Below are 21,977 nucleotides of genomic sequence, written 5' to 3' on the forward strand. Positions count from 1 at the left end.
ACTAGTACAATATAACAATGTTGGGCTTACACAAGCAGGTTTATATAACACTGGCTAGTAGTGTACTGGTGCATTATAACAATGTTGGGCTCAAAAGGTTTTAGAATATGGTTTCATGGTTCTTATCTTGGTAGGATTTAATGTTTGGGTGCATGTGGTTTAAGGAATCTAATATCAACATAATACCATCAGCAAAATTTAAAATGATTTATCGGATCTACATTTAAACTCAGGTTAATTCTGATTTTAATGTTCATTTATGAGTATTTGATCTTTTGATATGACAGTGTTCGTGATCCTGCAGTCAGCATGGTCATCCCCTTTATATGTCCTTTCCTGAGCTTTCCCTTTCACTGTAGTGTGATGTAGTGCTCCTCTTTCTAGTACATTGCCCTGTTATTAAATTACTTAATTAAATTTAGGGACCTTGTATGTTAACTATTGAACATTAGATGTAGACCCTTCAAGACATCAGATCAAGACCACATTAGTTACTTTCAAATCTAAACCATGACATTATCTAGATTTCATATTTGACCATGTTAGCATTAGACATCAAACCTAGACTATCAGTTTCTGGATAGCAAACTTAAATACCATGTTCTAATGTATTTTTTTTTCTCTACAATCCCATTCTCTGTCTCTCTGTCTCTCTGTCTCTCTGTCTCTCTGTCTCTCTGTCTCTCTCTCTGTCTCTCTGTCTCTGTCTCTGTCTCTGTCTCTGTCTCTGTCTCTCTCTCTGTCTCTCTCTCTGTCTCTCTCTCTGTCTCTCTCTCTGTCTCTGTCTCTCTCTCTCTCTCTCTCTCTCTCTCTCTCTGTCTCTGTCTCTGTCTCTGTCTCTGTCTCTGTCTCTGTCTCTGTCTCTGTCTCTGTCTCTGTCTCTGTCTCTGTCTCTCTCTGTCTCTGTCTCTGTCTCTGTCTCTGTCTCTGTCTCTGTCTCTGTCTCTGTCTCTGTCTCTGTCTCTCTGTCTCTGTCTCTTTTTTTTTTTACACAGGGTTTGACAAGGTTAAGGATCCCTAGCTTTATTGACAAGCTATTTACAGGTTAAGGATTCCTAACTTTATTGGCAAGCTAAGAGCTGTTACCTACATCAGCTCATTTGAAAGCATTTTTATTGTTATGAGACATACAAGTAGGGAACAGGATGAAGTTGGAGCCATCTGTGGGCCAGCATTTTCATTTGATCAACTGACTTTATCTCGTTGACATCATTATGCTGTACGAATGTGTTCCATACTTGAGTCATCCTGGGTATGTATGATCTCAGATGGAGTGATGTTCTGGAGAAGGGTACAGCCAGAGTGAAGTTGCTGCTTTCTGCCCGTCTTGTAGCATAAAAGCTTGTTTCACGCTGTCCTCGAAGTGGATCCAAGTGTGGTATTTTGACAATATTGGCCTTGTACATAACAGTAAGGCCACCCACATCCCTCCTATGTTGAAGGCTCTGCTGAAATGACAGATCTCTACTCTCTACTCTCTTCTCCCTCTTTCTTTCTTTCTTTCTTTCTTTTTTCCCATAAATCAATGAAGTAATCAGTTTCTCAATGCTTCTGACCCACATTCGATGGAAACAATTAAATGTGGGCCCTTCAAGGGTCCACTCTGAGTAATCCTTGAATTAGACTTGTCCTCCTTTTCGTTGGATTGGACCTGATGAATTCCCATTTCCTAAGCTCTGTATGACTTATAGGTTTAATGTTTTCCCTCTGAAGGTAATAATGATATCCTTGGTGTGGAGAAGCGACAGTATGAATGAGAAGATTGTCAGTACTTATAAAAGAAACCCTACAAATTACTAAAGAAATTAAAACTTAGTACATAAGTATAAAATATAAATTTATAAAGGAGAATAAAAAAACTTAGGTAAAGAAATATAGTGGAACCTTGGTTTTCATCATTAATTCGTTCCAGAAAGTCTGACGAAAACTGAAGCAATATTTCCCATAAGAAATAATGTAAATCTAATTAATCCATTCCAGATACCCAAAAGTATTAACAAAAAATACATTTTATAGAGAATAACTATAGTTTTACATATGGAAAACAATGAGAAATAAATATAAAGGACTAATGAAATGGATAAATGAACATTTAATATCACTTTTACCTTTATTGAAGACTATTGTTGGTGTATGAAAGACAGTGAGGAGGGGAGAGGGAGGAGAGGTTATCTCTACCACCATCACTACCATCATCACTACCACCATCACTACCACCCTCTACCACCATCACTACCACCCTCTACCACCATCACTACCACCCTCTGCCACCATCACTACCACCCTCTACCACCATCACTACCACCCTCTACCACCATCACTACCACCCTCTACCACCATCACTACCACCCTCTACCACCATCACTACCACCCTCTACCACCATCACTACCACCCTCTACCACCATCACTACCACCCTCTACCACCATCACTACCACCCTCTACCACCATCACTACCACCCTCTACCACCATCACTACCACCCTCTACCACCATCACTACCACCCTCTACCACCATCACTACCACCCTCTACCACCATCACTACCACCCTCTACCACCATCACTACCACCCTCTGCCATCATCACTACCACCCTCTGCCACCATCACTACCACCCTCTGCCACCATCACTAATGCCCTCTGCCACCATCACTACCGCCCTCTGCCACCATCACTACCGCCCTCTGCCACCATCACTACCACCCTCTGCCACCATCACTACCACCCTCTACCATCATCACTACCATCCTCTACCATCATCACTACCACCCTCTACCATCATCACTACCACACTCTACCATCATCACTACCACCCTCTACCATCATCACTACCACCCTCTACCATCATCACTACCACCCTCTACCATCATCACTACCATCATCACTATCACCCTCTACCACAGTCAATACCACCCTCTACCTTTGTAGAGAGTGGTAGTGATATTTCTCCACAAAACTTTGCAACTCATTCCACTTTTGTACTTTGCTACAAGCTCTTTCTTGAATTCTATCATATTTCTCGCTTTCATTATCAATGGGCTGGCACTCGGAAGTTTCTTTGGTCCCATGGTGGCTTATTTACCTGTCACACTCAATAAACAAGCACAAAAAACAATGGATTACATATTACAAAATGTTTTGGATGAACACTCAGGGTGATGCTCAACTGACAAGAAACAAAGCCTGACTGACTCAGAATGAGTGGGATGCTTTGTGTGGGAGTCGGCAGGCGGACATGTTTGGTATGGCAGACCACTGTCAGCTCAATGAAAACCGAGGTGATGAACAAAAACTAGGACAAAATTTGGACGAAAAAAGTTGTCGAAAACCGAATTCGACGAAAACCAGAGCAAACAAAAACTGAGGTTGCACTGCAAGGAACAAGAGCAAGACAGAACCAGTTTTTCCATTCAAGATTGTAAAAAACAAACTAATTACCAAAGACATATACTAAAGAAGTCTAAAAACACTAAAAATATTGTCTAATGGGAGGGAAAGGAGTCATGAATACTTATAAAATTTTGAAAGGGTACAAAAAGAATAGATGGAAAAATTCTCATCACTCTCAGCAAGAAGATAAACTGGTGACTGTAGTATACTTTAGGAAAAATGTTGCAAGGGTACACTTCTAAAATGTTTTTTTTTTTTTTTTTGATGGAACAATGAAATGAGATTCAAGGGATGTAATAAATGCAACAGCCACTGCACTAGAAATGTTAATAATGGACATATTAAGCACTGAGGAGGAACCATCACAAGCATGGCTCTCATTCTTTAATTACAAATAATTAATTACAAATAGGACATTACTTGACCTCTACCAGAACATTCCAGTAACTATCACTAAAAAGAGTATAATCAATTTAGGCATTTTATGTTTAATATTCATATAACTTTGTGTGTGAATTGTTCTAGTGATGGTAGTGGCTTTTATATTTCTTTGAAAGACCAGTAATCCTGGTTTTCATTTTACACTCATGGCAGAACTGTGGTACCTCAACTCCCTTGATGGCTGCTCTATACAGCCTCCTACCTGTTACACATGAAATATCCCTAGTTTCGCCCCCCCCCCTCCCTTTCCTTTCGCAACATGTTGGCTGTCTCCCACTAAGGCAGGGTGAACCAAAAGAGAAAGAAATTCACCATCATTCACTGTTTTTGCAGAAGCACCCAGATATGACAGTTCAGATGTCACTCCAAGCAAAAAATATCCCAAACCTCTCCTTTAAAGTGTGGACATTGTACTTCCCACCTCCAGAGCTCAAGTCCAACTAATCAGTTTCTCTGAATCCCTTCACAAAATATTACCCTACTCGCACTCCAACAGCTCGTCAAGTCCCAAAAACTATTTGTCTTCATTCACTCCCGTCTAACACACTCACACATGCCTGCTGTATTTCCAGGCCCCTTGCACACCAAAAGCACTTTTATCCCTCTCCCTCCATCCTTTTTTAGGATGACCCCCTACCCCTCCTTCCCTCTACTACAGATTTATACACCCTCCAAGCCATCCTATTTTGCTCCATCCTCTGTAAATGACCAAACCACTTCAACAACCCCTCCTCAGCCCTCTGAATAATACTATTATATATTTTAACCAATTAAACACTGACAAAGTCAGTCATCAGAATCTTGTATATATTTTGTTGTCAGTCAAAACATGCCATTTCCTTCATATATTAACTTGTTCACACCACATCTTTAGGACCTTAAACTGTAATTTTAAACCAGGCCTCTGACTCGTAAATTGAGATTTTCACTACATCGTGAAAGTAACAAAATATGTAATGAGAACCAGGGACCAAAATCTTGGTCATGCAACAGTTGTCAGGCTAGTCTTGAGCTTACAATAGCAACACCACCAGTTTTCATATCTTACTTATTACTGAACACTCAACCAAGTTGCAACTTCCCTGCACTTACCAGAGTTATCCTGTTAATCTTGGCTGCACTTGCAGGTCTGTTTCCTGCAAGCCTGTTTCCTATATTTTATCATGCTCGACACCACGTGTTGTCCATACTTATCATTTAATGCTGCTGCCACCTGTATTTTTCATGTAGAAATCTCGGCAATGCTTAATGCCTTATGTATATTTTCACACTGTAAACAGGAGCTACTTCCAGAGGAGGGAGATTAGACCCATAATGACCATTTAACACATTGGGAGAAAGGGTAAAGTACATGTAATGTCTTGCATGTCATATTTATAAAACAAAATAAGTCCCCAAGTACAGGGACACACTTCATTGGAGCAGAATCAAATAGGAACAGGGACATTATATAAGGACAGACACTAGAAAATTCAGCACAAATGGGGTTCTTACATATTTTTTATACCAAGAGGCTCCCAAGTGGGCCCATAGTCAGTTGCAGAGATACTGATTGTTTTGAGTGAGGAAGGGGGGGGGGCAGGAGGTACGTTGAGAATGAGTGCCTCTCTGCACTGCCTTATGTAATCTCACAGACACCTAGTTCCTCATGCCTAAGCCTTTCAAGATACATTTTCCATCTCTTGCCTCATTTTGGGTCAGTCATTACTGCCCAAACTATCTGTGCCATGCTGACCTACTTGAGCAGCAGCTAGAGGCATCCCCAAGCAGTATGGTGCCCACACCCCACAATGCTTACATTGTACCCATTAAAGGTTCCCATGACATCATGTGTTGACTTGTCTGACCTTTCCATGACCTGACCTCTCAGTGGCCTTAGTCCAGGCTGGCAATCCAGCCAGATAGTGGCTCCAAATATGTCTTTAAACTTGGAGAGTGATAAAGGAAATACGATAGTAATAGCCTTATGTTTAAAATAAGAAAGATAATTGTATCCCACATCACACAGTTGGTGTGTATGTGCACCTGCACAATTTCAACCTCTTTCTAGGTGGGTAAAACAAGGAGGCACCACTCAAGAAATGTATCTTTGATTTTCCAGGTGTGTAGCTCAGTGTATATAAAAACACTGCAAATACATAGTTAAAGGTTGTACAACATTCAATAGATTAAAATTTTTTTAACAAATTTTGTTGAAAATAAGAAAGTTCTGGAGTGCGATTAATAAATCGAGGAAGCCTAGGGAGCAAATGGATTTGACAATTAAAAGTAGAAGAGGAAAGTTGTTAAATGAGTTAGAGGTATCAGGAAGATGGAGGGAATATTCTGAGGAATTGTTAAATGTTGATGAAGATAGGGAAACTGTGATTTCGTGTATAGGGCAAGGAGGAATAACATCTTGTAGGAGTGAGGAGGACCGAGTTGTGAGTGTGAGGAAAGTTCATGAGGCAGTGGGTAGAATGAAAAGGGATAAAGCAGCTGGGATTGATGGGATAGAGATAGAAATGTTAGAAGCAGGTGGGATATAGTTCTGGAGTGGTTGGTACTTTTATTTAATAAATGTATGGAAGAGGGTAGGGTACTTAGGGATTGGCAGAGAGCATGTATAGTTCCTTCGTATAAATGCAAAGGGGACCAAAGAGAGTGCAAAAATTGTAGGGGAATAAGTCTGTTGAGTATACCTGGTAAGGTGTATGGTAGTTATTATTGGAAGTATTAAGAGTGAGATGGAGAGTAGGATAGCAGATGAACAAGGAGGCTTCAGGAAGGGTAGGGGGTGTGTAGATCAAGTGTTGACAGTGAAACATATAGGTGAACAGTATTTAGATAAGGGTAAAGAGGATTTTGTGGCATTTATGGATCTGGAAAAAGTGTATCACGGGAAGGGGGGAGGGATTGTGGCAGATGTTGCAAATATATGGAATAGGAGGTAGGTTATTGAAAGCAGTGAAAATTTTTTACAAGAATAGTAATGCTCAGGTTAGAATATATAGGAGAGAGGGACATTATTTCCTAGTAAAAGTAGGCCTTATATGTATAAGGATGTGTAATGTCACCATGGTTGTTCAATATATTTATAAAAGGGGTTGTAAGAGAAGTGAATGCGGGGGTGTTGGCAAGAGGTGTGGGGTTAAAAGATAAAGAATCTAACACAAAGTGAGAGTTGTCACAGTTGCTCTTTGCTGATAACACTGTGCTCTTGGGAGATTCTGAAGAGAAGTTGCAGAGGTTGGTAGATAAGTTTGGTAGCGTATGTAAAAGAAGAAAATTAAAAGTGAATGTAGGAGAAAGTAAGATGATGAGGATACAAAAATTAAGTAACGAAAGATTGGATATCAGATTGGAGGGAGAGAGTATGGAGGAGGTGAATGTATTCAGATATTTAGGAGTGGACGTGTCAGCATATGGGGCTATGAAAGATGAGGCGAATCATAGAATTGATGAGAGGAAAAATGTGAGTGGTGCACTTAGGAGTCTGTGGAGACAAGGAACTTTGTCCTTGGACACGTCCACTCCCAAATATCTGAATACATTCACCTCCTCCATACTCTCTCCCTCCAATCTGATATCCAATCTTTCATCACCTAATCTTTGTTATCCTCATAACCTTACTCTTTCCTGTATTCACTTTTAATTTTCTTCTTTTGCACACCCTACCAAATTCATCCACCAATCTCTGCAACTTCTCTTCAGAATCTCCCAAGAGCACAGTGTCATCAGCAAAGAGCAACTGTGACAACTCCCACTTTATGTGTGATTCTTTATCTTTTAACTCCACGCCTCTTGCCAAGACCCTCGCATTTACCTCTCTTACAACCCCATCTATAAATGTATTAAACAACCACGGTGACATCACACATCCTTGTCTAAGGCCTACTTTTACTGGGAAATAATTTCCCTCTTTCCTACACACTCTAACTTGAGCCTCACTATCCTCATAAAAACTCTTCACTGCTTTCAGTAACCTACCTCCTACACCATACACCTGCAACATCTGCCACATTGCCCCCCTATCCACCCTGTCATACGCCTTTTCCAAATCCATAAATGCCACAAAGACCTCTTTAGCCTTATCTAAATAATGTTCACTTATATGTTTCACTGTAAACACCTGGTCCACACACCCCCTACCTTTCCTAAAGCCTCCTTGTTCATCTGCTATCCTATTCTCCATCTTACTCTTAATTCTTTCAATAATAACTCTACCATACACTTTACCAGGTATACTCAACAGACTTATCCCCCTATAATTTTTGCACTCTCTTTTATCCCCTTTGCCTTTATGCAAAGGAACTATGCATGCTCTCTGCCAATCCCTAGGTACCTTACCCTCTTCCATACATTTATTAATAATTGCACCAACCACTCCAAAACTATATCCCCACCTGCTTTTAACATTTCTATCTTTATCCCATCAATCCCGGCTGCCTTACCCCCTTTCATTTTACCTACTGCCTCACGAACTTCCCCCACACTCACAACTGGCTCTTCCTCACTCCTACAAGATGTTATTCCTCCTTGCCCTATACACGAAATCACAGCTTCCCTATCTTCATCGACATTTAACAATTCCTCAAAATATTCCCTCCATCTTCCCAATACCTCTAACTCTCCATTTAATAACTCTCCTTTCCTGTATTTAACTGACAAATCCATTTGTTCTCGAGGCTTCCTTAACTTGTTAATCTCACTCCAAAACTTTTTCTTATTTTTCAACAAAATTTGTTGATAACATCTCACCCACTCTCTCATTTGCTCTCTTTTTACATTGCTTCACCACTCTCTTAACCTCTCTCTTTTTCTCCATATACTCTTCCCTCCTTGCATCACTTCTACTTTGTAAAAACTTCTCATATGCTAACTTTTTCTCCCTTACTACTCTCTTTACATCATCATTCCACCAATCGCTCCTCTTCCCTCCCGCACCCACTTTCTTGTAACCACAAACTTCTGCTGAACACTCTAACACTACATTTTTAAACCTACTCCATACCTCTTCGACCCCATTTCCTATGCTCTCATTAGCCCATCTATCCTCCAATAACTGTTTATATCTTACCCTAACTGCCTCCTCTTTTAGTTTATAAACCTTCACTTCTCTCTTCCCTGGTGCTTCTATTCTCCTTGTATCCCATCTACATTTTACTCTCAGTGTAGCTACAACTAGAAAGTGATCTGATATATCTGTGGCCCCTCTATAAACATGTACATCCTGAAGTCTACTCAACAGTCTTTTATCTACCAATACATAATCCAACAAACTGTCATTTCGCCCTTCATCATATCTTGTATACTTATTTATCCTCTTTTTCTTAAAATATGTATTACCTATAACTAAACCCCTTTCTATACAAAGTTCAATCAAAGGGCTCCCATTATCATTTACACCTGGCATCCCAAACTTACCTACCACACCCTCTCTAAAAGTTTTTCCTACTTTAGCATTCAGATCCCCTACCACAATTACTCTCTCACTTGGTTCAAAGGCTCCTATACATTCACTTAACATCTCCCAAAATCTCTCTCTCTCCTCTACATTCCTCTCTTCTCCAGGTGCATACACGCTTATTATGACCCACTTTTCGCATCCAACCTTTTCTTTAATCCACATAATTCTTGAATTTACACATTCATATTCTCTTTTCTCCTTCCATAACTGACCCTTCAACATTACTGCTACCCCTTCCTTTGCTCTAACTCTCTCAGATACTCCAGATTTAATTTTTTTTTATTTCCCCTCACCAAAACTCCCCTACCCCCTTCAGCTTTGTTTCACTTAGGGCCAGGACATCCATCTTCTTTTCATTCATAACATCAGCAATCATCTGTTTCTTGTCATCCGCACTACATCCACGCACATTCAAGCATCCCAGTTTTATAAAGTTTTTCTTCTCTTTTTTAGTAAATATCTACAGGAGAAGGGGTTACTAGCCCATTGCTCCCGGCATTTTAGTCGCCTCATACGACACGCATGGCTTACGGAGGAAAGATTCTTTTCCACTTCCCCATGGACAATAGAAGAAATAAAGAAGAACAAGAGCTATTTAAAAAAAGGAGAAAAACCTAGATGTATGTATGTATATATATGTATGTGCGTGTCTGTGAAGTGTGACCAAAGTGTAAGTAGGTGTAGCAAGATATCCCTGTTATCTAGCGTGTTTATGAGACAGAAAAAGAAACCAGCAGAGAATTCGTAGTTTGGAAATTAGGAGGTGTGTGATTATCAAAACTTATCCATTGGGCTGAAGAGGGGTTGTTGAGGTGGTTCAGACATATAGAGAGGTTGGAACAAAACAGAATGACTTAAAGAGCGTACAAATCTGTAGTGGAGGGAAGGTGGGGTAGAGGTCGGCCTAGGAAAGTTTGGAAGGAGGGAGTAAAGGAGGTTTTGTGTGCAAGGGGCTTGGACTTCTAGCAAGAATGTGTGAGCGTATTAGATAGGATCGAAAAGAGACAAATGGTTTTTAGGACTTGACATGCTGTTGGAGTGTGAACAGGACACTATTTATGAAGGGATTCAGGGAAACCGGCATTCCGGACTTGAGTCTTGGAGATGGGAAGTACAATGTCTGCACTCTGAAGGAGGAGTGTTAATGTTGAAGTTTATAACTGTAGTGTAAGCGCACCTCTGGCAAGACAGTGATGGAGTGAATGATAGTGAAAGTTTTTCTTTTTCAGGCCACACTACCTTGGTGGGAAATGCTGATGTGTCAATAAAAAAATGAAAGAGTATTTCCTAAACTTCACATCAGTCATGTTGTGTCTGTTCATGCATATCAGAACCTGCAAGATATTCCTAAACTAATTATTTTTTTAACGAACCAACCATCTCCTACCAAGGCAGGATGACCTCAAAAAAGAAGAAACTCGATAAAGTTTTTTTTGTCTAGTAATGTATACAGAAGGGGTTAGCATCACCTTGTTCCTAGCATTTTAGTTACCTTTTACAACACGGCTTACAGAGGAAGGATTCCCCTAAACTATTTATGCTCACAATTAAAATATTAAATTAAACTGAATAATGTACACTAATATTTAACTAGCTAGTATTAATTATAATTACAGTATATCTTAATAAAATAACAATGAAAATCTATAAAATCACTTCTAATCTCAAAATTCACATTCTTAATTCTCAACATGATCAATTTTCTAGCTTATATTTCACTACTAAGTAGTTTCAGGTTTGCTACATAAATGGTCAACATACAGCGGAACCTCGAGTTTCGGCCGCCCCAAGTTTTGGCCGTTTTGAGTTTCGGTCTCTTTTTTTTTTTTTTTTTCAGCTAAATTTTGTCCTGAGTTTCGAACAGTAACTTGAGTTTCGGCTGCCGTACCAGACCTGTCCTCCTTTGTGCACCCACGCAAAGCCTCCCACGCATGCGTTGTAAGTCAGTCTGGCTTTGCTTCTCCTCGAGTGAGCATTACCCTGTGCGTTCATCCAAACATTTCACAATAATCCATTGTTTATTTTTTGTTTGTTGATTGAGTGCAACTGCTACATAATTAACCATAGGCCCAAAGAAACTTTCTAGTGCCTGCCCTGTGGTAAAGAAAGTGAGAAACATGATAAAATTGAAGAAAGAGATTATCGAAAAATACGAAAATGGTATGCTTGTGCTGGAGCTTGTCATTTTTTATGGCAAAAACAAATCAACCATCATTTCCATCCTGGTGAAGAAAAAAGAAATCAAGGAAGCTGATGTTGCAAAAGGGGTAGATATGCTAACGAAAAATAGATCACAAACAATCAAAGATATTGAGAAGTTGTTCTTGGTGTGGATCAGTGATAAACAATTAGCAGGAGATAGTGTTTCAGAGACAATCATTTGTGAAAAGGCGAGGCAGTTGCACTCGGATCTCGTAAAGAAAACGCCTGGAATGAGTCCTGCTGTTAGTGAATTTAAGGTCAGCAGAGGCTGGTTTGACAACTTCAAGAAGCATAGTGGTATACACAGTGTTGCAAGGCATTGTGAGGCTGCAAGTTGTGACAAATGTGTGGCTGAAAAATTCATGCATGAATTCAAGGAGTATGTAGAGGCTGAAGGATTCGTCCCCAACAAGTGTTCAGTTGTGACGAAACAGGCCTCTTTTGGAAGAAAATGCCAAAGAGAACCTACATCACACAGGAGGAAAAGGCACTGCCAGGACACAAGCCTCTGAAAGACAGGCTAGCTCTCTTGCTCTGTGGTAATGCTAGTGGGGATTTAAAAGTGAAGCCTTTACTTGTTTTTCTTGATCACTTTGAAAATCCCAGAGTGTTCAAGAAATGTTGTCAAGAGTAGATTGTGTGTGATGTGAAAGGCTAACAATAAGGCATGGGCCACAAGGCAAATTTTCATTGACTGGGCCCATGAAGTATTTGGCCTGAGTGTGAAAAAATACCTCCAGGAAAATAAATTGCCACTCAAGTGCCTCCTGTTACTGGACAACACTCCTGCTCATCTTCCAAACTTGGTAGACCAATTGTTTAGGGGTTTCAGTTCTATAGCAGTGAAGCTCTTGCCTCCTAACACCACTCCACTCTTCCAGCCCATGGACCAGCAGGTTATTTCAAACTTCAAAAAACTCTACACGAAAGCACTGTTTCAGAGGTACTTTGATGTGACCTCGGACACTGAATTGACCCTAAGAGAGTTCTGGAGGAATCACTTCAATATCTACAACTGCATAAGCCTTATAGGTAAGACTTGGCAGGGAGTGACTTACAGGACTTTGAACTCTGCTTGGAGAAAATTGTGGCCAGAATGTGTCCAAAAGAAGGATTTTGAAGGGTTTGAGCCTGACCCTGTTGACCCTATGCCTGTTGTGGAATGTATTGCGGCATTGGGGAATTCCTTGGGGTTGGATGCGAGTGGCTAGGATATGGAAGCAAGCTATCTCTGCAACATGTTCAGTGACAAAACCATGTCCCATTTCAGACAAATGCTAAAGAGACGCCAGAAACAGACCTCTCTGGACAGTTTTTTTTTTTTTTTTTTTTTTTTTTTTTTTTTAGCGACAGGGGTCCAGCGGCTCTCAAGCTGGTCCTAGTGGCATTAAAAAACAAAGGGGAAAAACTCCGGATAAGGACTTGTTATCTAAAGTCTTTATGGAAGGGGATTTCTCTTCCAAACAGTAATAAAGTTCTTCCTTTCTCCTCCCTGTCTTCCATATACCAACAAGAGTCTTCAGTAAAGGTATGTAAATGTGATTTTAAATGTTTATTTATGTATTTCATTAATCATTTAAGTACTATATGTATTTATAATTGTTTTGTGTTTGTAAAACTATATTCTTTAAAAAATGTATTTTTGTTTTTTAATATTTTTGGGTGTCTGGAATGGATTAATTGAATTTACATTGTTTCTTATGGGAAATATTGCTTCGACTTTCAAACAGTTTGAGTTTCGGCTGAGCTTCTGGAACGGGCTACGGCCGAAACTCTAGGTACCACTGTACTCTTGTAACTCAATAACACATTGTACTGTAGAGCAGCGTCTCGATTATCAGACTTCAAATGAGTGGGTTTTGGACAATAAAAAATAAAGATAATAGATTTCTTATTGGTTTATTAGCACAAGTGATGGAATATGTTTTTGCTTATACATATGTCAGGCATTACATGAAAAGCATCCAGGTATAATACTGGAAAGCTTAAATTTTGTTTGTTACTGTGCTATACCTGATTCCTCATAACCTTCAGATAACTAAAGCTTTGGCTTGAAGGGTCTTATATATTCTAATAATATACTTGTTGAATTGCTACATATATAGTCATTTTCCTATCCATCCATTGCTTGCCTTAAAAATCTGTTATGCCTAAGTTGGTATTAAATCTCTGCATTTTCAACTTTATGGCTTTGTACCCTTACAGCAATAGTGCATTGCTGTGTAAACCACATGTACATAGCATTATTCAAATTCTTTGTCTGGCAGACTTCATTTTCTTGTATTATAATACTGTCTGTTGAACTCCAGGCCCTGCTAGCCATAGACTTCATAATTTTTATATATTTTTAGATCTGAAACTACTTATGGTATTGTCCTATAGTATACTAGTGTGAGTGTTTTCATCCATGCCTGTTTACTCTTTCAGATTATATCCATTTTTTCAACCAATGAAAGTTCATTGTGTTTCCTTTAACAACCAATGTTGCTCCTAGAAATTTTTATTTAATTAAAGAAAATTGACACCTTGTGGGATGCACATAAGGAGGTAATGAATTATGCAATTGCCTCCGAGATATATGCACTGTATACAGTGGACCCTCGGCTAACAAACGCATCGCATAATGTTAAATCCGCTTAACGAAGCATTTGAGCTTAAAAATTTTGACCCGCCTAACGATAAAAACTTGCCCAACGTGATTCATCCCAAACCTGTCCGTCCAGCTTGAGTGTCTCAGCTGCCCTACCATCATTGTTTACAAGCCAGGGTGGCCGGTTTCATGCATACATTTGATACATTTTGTATTATTCCATTGTTTATAGTGCTTGTAACTGCTAAATAAGCCACCATGGGCCCAAAGAAAACTTCTAGTGCCAACTCTGTGGTAAAAAGGGTGAGAAATACTATCGAAATACTTTCGTACCACTGTCAGCTGTTGCTGCACCACCGTCAGCTGTACTACTCGAAGATGTGGAGAGACTGTTGTTGGTGTGGCTTAACGAGAAACAGTTACCAAGAAACAATTAACCCCAGAAGGTTAGCCACCCAGGATAACCCAAGAAAGTCAGTGAGTCATCGAGGACTGTCTAACTTATTTCCATTGGGGTCCTTAATCTTGTCCCCCAGGATGTGACCCACACCAGTTGACTAACACCCAGGTGAACAGGAAAAAATGCCTGGAACTATTGCTCATATTGGTGATTTTAAGGTCAGCAAAGGTTGGTTTGAGAGATTTAAGAATCGTAGTGGCATACACAGTGTGATAAGGCATGGCGAAGCTGAAAAATTTCAACCCCAACAAGTGTTCAATTGTGATGAAGCAGGCCTGTTCTGGAAGAAAATGCCAAACAGGACCTACATTATTCAGAAGGAAAAGGCACTCCCAGGACACAAGCCTGTGAAAGACAGGCTAACTCTCATGTTTTGTTGTAATGCTGTGGGGATTGCAAAGTGAAACCTTTACTCGTGTATCACTCTGAAAATCCCAGAGTGTTCAAGAAAAACAGTGTCTCATCACTCATCAGTACTCTTCAATAAAGGTAAGTGTCATTTTAACATTTATTTATATAGGTATTGTGCATGTCTCATTGTTTTCTTTGTAAGGAAGTGTATATTTCATGAAAAAAAAAATTTTTTAATACTTTTGGCTGTCTGGAATGGATTAATTGGATTTCCATCATTTCTCATGGGGAAAATTAATTCGGCTAACGATAATTTTGTCTAACGATGAGCTCTCAGGAACGGATTAATATCGTTAACCGAGGGTCCACTGTACAGTGGACCCCCGCTTAACGATCACCTCCCAATGCGACCAATTATGTAAATGTATTTATGTAAGTGCGTTTGTACGTGTATGTTTGAGGGTCTGAAATGGACTAATCTACTTCACAATATTCCTTATGGGAACAAATTCGGTCAGTACTGGCACCTGAACATTCTTCTGGAATGAAAAAATATCGTTAACCAGGGGTCCACTATATTTGATTTTGGCTGGCAGTCATTGCATTTGTAATTTTTTTTTTTTTTTAACATGCTGGCCATCTCTCACCAAGGTAGGGTGATGCGACGAAGATACACTTTCACCATCATTTGTAATTATCAACAATTAATGTTGTTAGGTAAGACACATATGCAACAGTTAGTTATCTTTATTATGAAACGTTTCGCCTACACAGTAGGCTTCTTCAGTCAAGTACAGAAAAGTTGATAGAAGCAGAAGATACTTGAAGACGATGTAATCAGTCCATCACCCTTAAAGTTTTGAGGTGGTCAGTCCCTCAGTCTGGAGAAGAGCATTGTTCCATAGTATGAAACAATATGTTATTGACTGAAATCTAAATTATTACATTATTAAAAGAAAATTAACACCAATCTGTATAATTGCAAATCTAGCAACTATTTATTTAATTATATACCATTCAGATGAAACAAGGGATCATAATTTAATCCAAAAGGATGGTGGGTTAACCATATTTCCAATTGGGCAAATGACAGATAATTGAGGGATTACTGTATTACAGCTGTACACTTAAGAACAGTATATATTATGTCATCATGTATATACTGTGCAGTATTAGGCAAAATATTACTACTCTGCAAACCTCACTATGTAAACTCCCTCACATGAACACAGTACTGCGTAACTAAAGCATATATAGTACGTACTGGCATAATTATCATTTTTTTTTTAATTCAATATTTTTCTGCTAAAAGGTCAATTAAACCAATTTCACCAACTGCTAATGGATTTATTTTGATACAAGAGTACAGGTCAACTATTTTACATTGATTAATATTTGGTTTGACCAGCCCTAGCTTACATGTGTGGGCATGACAACAATCAAAGTTTTGCATAATTTCTTGATTCTGGCAGAATGATACCAAACCTTAATAAGGCATTCTCTGAGTTGCACTTTGATTGTACATAATGGGAATTTCATGTATTTTTGTCCTTCAAAACAGACTATAGACTCAATGGGATTCATGTCAGGGAAATTTCCACCCCATGGGAACAGCTCAATGCCATTTTGTGCACACCACGTCTTTACTGATATTACCATGTGACATTGGGCTGAGTGTTGTTGGAATATCCAACATCTGTCACCATACCAATCCCTTATCTGAGGCAGTAATTGGTGTTGTAGTACTTCTATATGGTTTATGGTGACTTCAACAATGTGGAAGCGACTTGTTCCATGAATGGATTATTATTATAATCAAAAAGAAGCGCTAAGCCACAAGGGCTATACAGCATCCATGAATGGAGATGGCTCCCCACACCATGATTTTCTGAGGAAAAATGACCATCTTTTTCAGACACTTGGGTATAAATTCCTCACCTGACTGTCTTCTTATAGTCAGCATATGGTCATCCAGCACTGCAATGGTTGATTCATCAGAGAACACCACCTGCAACATTAGAACAGACAGTAGAAGCTGAATGGTATTGTAAATTTTTTTTTAAACATGTTCCCGTTGTTCAGAAGTTCACTCAGTGTGATTCTTAGCCCAGGCTAAACGATTCTGTATCATGGGCTCATTAAGTCGCATCTTTTATGGTGATATGCTTTCAATCCACTCTCCAAAAGTCTCTCATTAACTGTCCTTTTGGCAAGGCTAACACCTGCTGCTGCTAGGTCAGAGGAAATCTGCCTGCAAGATGCTCTTCTGTTGTTAAGAGTCATTCATATTATTTTTCTGTCTAATCTCGTTGTTTTCTGTTATCTACCACCTCTTCTCGCCTGTTTTTAGTTTAAATCTTGATCGTAATTCAGTTTCTTTTTTTAATTTTACTGACTGAGTTGAAACACTAAGTTTTATTGCTATTTATTCCTGTTTCAGTGTGTTATCACTCAGTAAAATGCTTATCTGTCCCACTTTGTGAAGACTCAGATTGCTGTTTTTACCCATTTCTTCTGACTTTTTCTAACCATTAAACTAAAAAAAAAAAAAAAAAAAAGCACTTGTAGTAGCAAGCAATGGCACAGAAAATACACACTAATGGAATTATCACAGTCAATAAGAAGCAGAAAGCAACCTTTGTGCTCCTAACCAAGATAAGAAGTTAGACATGTCTTTGGATGAACACCATGCAGTCTCTCTAATTCAGTGTTCCATCCATTTTTCTTTGCCAGACCAAAAACTCTCAATACTCTTACTCTCTTAAAGTTAATTTTAAAGTTTCCCTGTACTAATATATCAAAACAAATCCATTGCAATCAATGAAATTGGCTTAATTAACCTTTTAGTCAAAAGTTATTGAATTTTCAAAAAATCCATAATTATGCAAGTACTATATGTATTTGTGAACATTGTTTTTATAATTCAGAATATTTGTACATATTGTATAATGCATCTAAAAATAAAATACTGTATTAAGCTATGTCAGGTGGCAGCTGTTTCAATTTAGTGGTAGCCAATCACTGATGTAGATTTCCTCGGTAAAGATTTCAAATTAATGACTGAAAGAATTTAAAGTATTCAAAGAATAAAAGTCATAGTACCACAAGTGAAACAGTTCACAAATAACCCACATTTCAGAGGGAACATTTTGACTTGATAATGATCCAGGTTGGACAGAAGCATTGTCTGAAATCTCTGACATGCGGGTTAGTTGTGAAATGTCTGGAGATTATTTTTTACCATCTCCTTAGAGATGAGATCTTACAAGAATAAAGCATCAGGATATGGTATAAATTTTTTCCTCAAGTATGCATTTACTTAAATATTTTATGATCTGTTATGGTAAGTGACATTCAAGGGAGGTGACTTGTTGCCAGTGAGAGGCTCTTGGTCTAGGGAAGTGGAACTCTTCTCCAATTCCCTGTATTAAATCTGATTCCTTTCCCTTCCAGATTTCCCATGTACTATATGACCCCAGTGAGTTTAGCTCTTCCCCATAAATATAATACAGTAATAATTAGATATTTGCTACCATATTTCTTTCTGCTTAACTTCTTTTTTTAATTGATTACAGAATTTGTATTTTATTTGTGTACCATTTCATATGAATACAGTTTTGGTAACAGTCATTTAGGTTTCCAGGTTATAACTTGGTATTGAAAATGTGAATCATATTAATCTATCCAGTTAGCTGCAAGATTTGGGAAGGAGTAGAAGCAAAAAAAGTCGATCTTTCGGTACTGGATATCTCGTCTGCAGTCATCTCCAAAGTGGACAGTTTACAACACACAACTCATTATCTGCAGTTTGGTAAGAGAGACTGTACTGCCTCTGCTTCTTGTTTACATTTTATAACTACAGTAAACCTTCAAAAAATTACTTGCTAAACACAAGCAAATACCTATAGACAAGGATTCAGTTTTGTCTACAATGACAGTTATTGGGTAGGAGATGGCCATATCACTTTTTAATTTACATAATAATTTATACAGAAGAAGGGGTTACTAGCCCCTTGCTCCCAGCATTTTAGTCGCCTCTTACAACACACATGGTTTACGGAGGAAGAATTCTTTTCCACTTCCCCATGTATATACAGCCTCTCCTCACTTAACGACAGCGTTCCATTCCTAAGACCACATTGGTAAATGAATTCATTGCTAAGCAAGGAGCATACTATAATGGTAGTGGGTTTTGTGTCAGCCATCTTTGAAATTGTTTTAATGTCACTTTTGCACTATTTATAAAGTTTTTAGTATAGTTCTAAATGTTTATGCAATAGTGTACTGTATATTGTAATAAACAGAATAGAGGAAATCAGCTCCAATTTACATTAATTAGGTATGCATACTGGTCAGAGAACCTATCGCAAGTCCGAGTCGTCGGTAAACAAGTACTACGTTGCTGAGTGAGGAGAGGCTGTATTTTGTGAAGGGATTCAGGAAAAACTAGTTAGCTGGACTTGAGCCCTGGAGGTGGGAAGTACAATGCCTGCACTTTAAAGGGAGGGGTTTGAGATATTGGCTGTTTGGAGTGACATCTTAACTGTCGTATCTGAGCACCTCTACGAAGACAGTGATTGTGTGTGAATGATGGTGAAAGTGTTGAATGATGGTAAAAAAAAATATATATGTATGTATTTTCCCAACACGTTAGTTATCTCCCACTGAGGCAGGGTGACCCAAAAATGAAAGAAACACTTTCACCATCATTCACACACAATCACTGTCATTACATAGGTGCCCAGATATGACAGTTTAGATGTCACTCCAAACGGCCAATATCCTAACCCCCTCCTTTAAAGAGCAGGCATTGTTCTTCCCACCTCCAGGACTCAAGTCCAGCTAACCAATTTCCCTGAATCCCTTCACAAAATATTACCCTGCTCACACTCTAACAGCTTATCAGGTCCCAAACACCAATTGTCTCCATTCACTCTTGTTTAACATGCTCACACATACCTGCTGCACATTCACACCCCTTGCACACTAAAACATCTTCTACTCCCCTCTTTCAATGTAGTTATTTATTAATGAAAAATAATTGGATAACCTGAAATGAAATAATGGCACAGACTCTAAGTAATAGTGTCAATTTGAAAATAATGAAATACATATGAGGAGCAAATTGTGTGCAAATTGAAGCATTGTTACTCAAGGTAAAATACTGTGCAGTGTGATTTTTATGCAGTATTACCTTACTAAATGTTTTATTTCAGGTCTGACTATGGCTACGGTGATTGCTCTAGTACCCAGCATCTACCGTATAGACTACTCTGCATTAGGGACAGTGCTAGATACTGTAGTTACTAATGGATCTCTAGCATGGATTCAAGCTCTTCAAGAGACTACAGGGAAAATTTTCATGGGACTGCTGGTCGTTGATGGATGGTAAACTCTTCTGTCCTTTGAAATTATATTAAGAGTTATAATACAGTAGTTGGTAAATTTGTTCAGCAATGCAAAACAACCATGTGGAGAGTTGAATGATAGCTCTAGGCCTTTTGTGTTGCAATCAATACATCAGGAGTTTGCAGTGTTGCAGAAAAGAGGACAAGGTCCAAGTAAATACGATCAGAGGAAGTGTCTTTGCTCAGAAGGTAAGACTTGGTGTTTGAGTCAACTAAGGGATCGTTCCACAACTGTGCTGGTTATTGGTAAGGTCAGAAAAATGTAGTATAATGTGAACAAGTTAGGATAAATGGAACACTTGTCATTGGCAAAAGTGAACTAAAGAGTTATAAAAAATTATGAAAACAGCCACTTTTGAAAAATGTGCTCAGGAGGAGCAGTCACTTTCCATGCTCTCCCTCTAGCTATGCCATTACTTAAACTTCGAGATGTCTAAAAAAAAAATAACATTCCCTGTCTCGTTGGGAAGATTTTGTAAAAAAAAAAAAATTAGTATGATAGAGTTCATATTTCTGAATGAAATGAGACTAAAATGAGTCGAATCTGATAAGAACCTGTGATTTTGTGGCGTGTGGTGACAAAATGATCACTCATCGATAACTGGGACATAAAAGCGTCGGTGATGTTACATTTTTGTTTTTCCTTCAACAAGTTGGCCGTCTCCCACCTAGGCAGGGTGACCCAAAAAGAAAGAAAATCCCAAGAAAGAAAATACTTTCATCATCATTCAACACTTTCACTTCACTCATACATAATCACTGTTTTTGTAGAGGTGCCCAGATACAACATATTAGAAGCATACATAAAGATACAATATAAAAAGTGACCCAAAATAAATTACAATATCAGTTCCCCAATTATATATATACCATCCTATTACACATCCCACCAAACTGCCAATATCCCAAACCCCTCCTTTAACCCTTTGACTGTTCCAGTCGCATATATACGTCTTACGAGCCACCATGCTTAACGTATATATAATAAAAAATTCTAGCAGTTTCAAATCAAGCAGGAGAAAGCTGGTAGGCCCACATGTGAGAGAACGGGTCTGTGTGGTCAGTGTGCACCATATAAAAAAATCCTGCAGCATGCAGTGCATAATGAGAAAAAAAGAACTCTGACCGTTTTGTTTGGATTAAAATGCCGTCTTTGTAGTCTATTTTCGTGTAGTATTTATGGTTGTATTCTCGTTTTCTTGGTCTCACTTGATAGAATGGAAAACATATTATAGAAATAGAGGTAATTTTGATTGGTTTTACTATGAAAAGAACCTTGAAATGGAGCTCAAAGTAAGGGAATGTTTGATTTTTGCCAATCTTCAAAAGTAAACAAATGATATCATTGTCCAATAAATATCCAACTAGCCATTCTAGTATGCAGTCACGAATGGGTTGACATTATTTATACAATTATTACAATATTGCAGTAGTCTGCATAACAGTAAATCTTCTATTTTTTGTTTGAATAAGAATTCAAAATAGAAAGCAAGAGTAATATCAGAGGGGCCTGGAGACATGACTGATGAACAAAGAAAATGTTATTTTAGAGCCAGGGATGTCTGCATTGTTCATTCTAGACCCTATTTTGAAATTGGCATATTTTTTAATTTGTGTGAAATTGGCCAAATTGCAAATTTCTGACCACGTTATTGGGTTTTACCTGGAGTTTACCTGGAGAGAGTTCC

At 38.6% G+C, this 21,977-nt stretch overlaps 1 protein-coding gene across 5 annotated transcripts in view; it reads left to right on the top strand.

Moving 5' to 3' along the window:
* The window catches only part of phtf (putative homeodomain transcription factor), a 134,254-nt gene that overhangs the window by 65,283 nt on the left and 46,994 nt on the right, over positions 1–21,977 (top strand). For all 5 annotated transcript variants that reach the window (XM_070084802.1, XM_070084800.1, XM_070084801.1 and 2 more), the window contains 2 exons: positions 18,570–18,692; positions 20,098–20,269. In XM_070084802.1, the coding sequence (XP_069940903.1) occupies positions 18,570–18,692; positions 20,098–20,269 (295 nt within the window). The remainder of the gene's footprint in view (positions 1–18,569; positions 18,693–20,097; positions 20,270–21,977) is intronic.

This window comes from Cherax quadricarinatus, chromosome 14 (assembly GCF_038502225.1).
Source record: "Cherax quadricarinatus isolate ZL_2023a chromosome 14, ASM3850222v1, whole genome shotgun sequence".
Lineage (NCBI taxonomy): Eukaryota > Metazoa > Arthropoda > Malacostraca > Decapoda > Parastacidae > Cherax > Cherax quadricarinatus.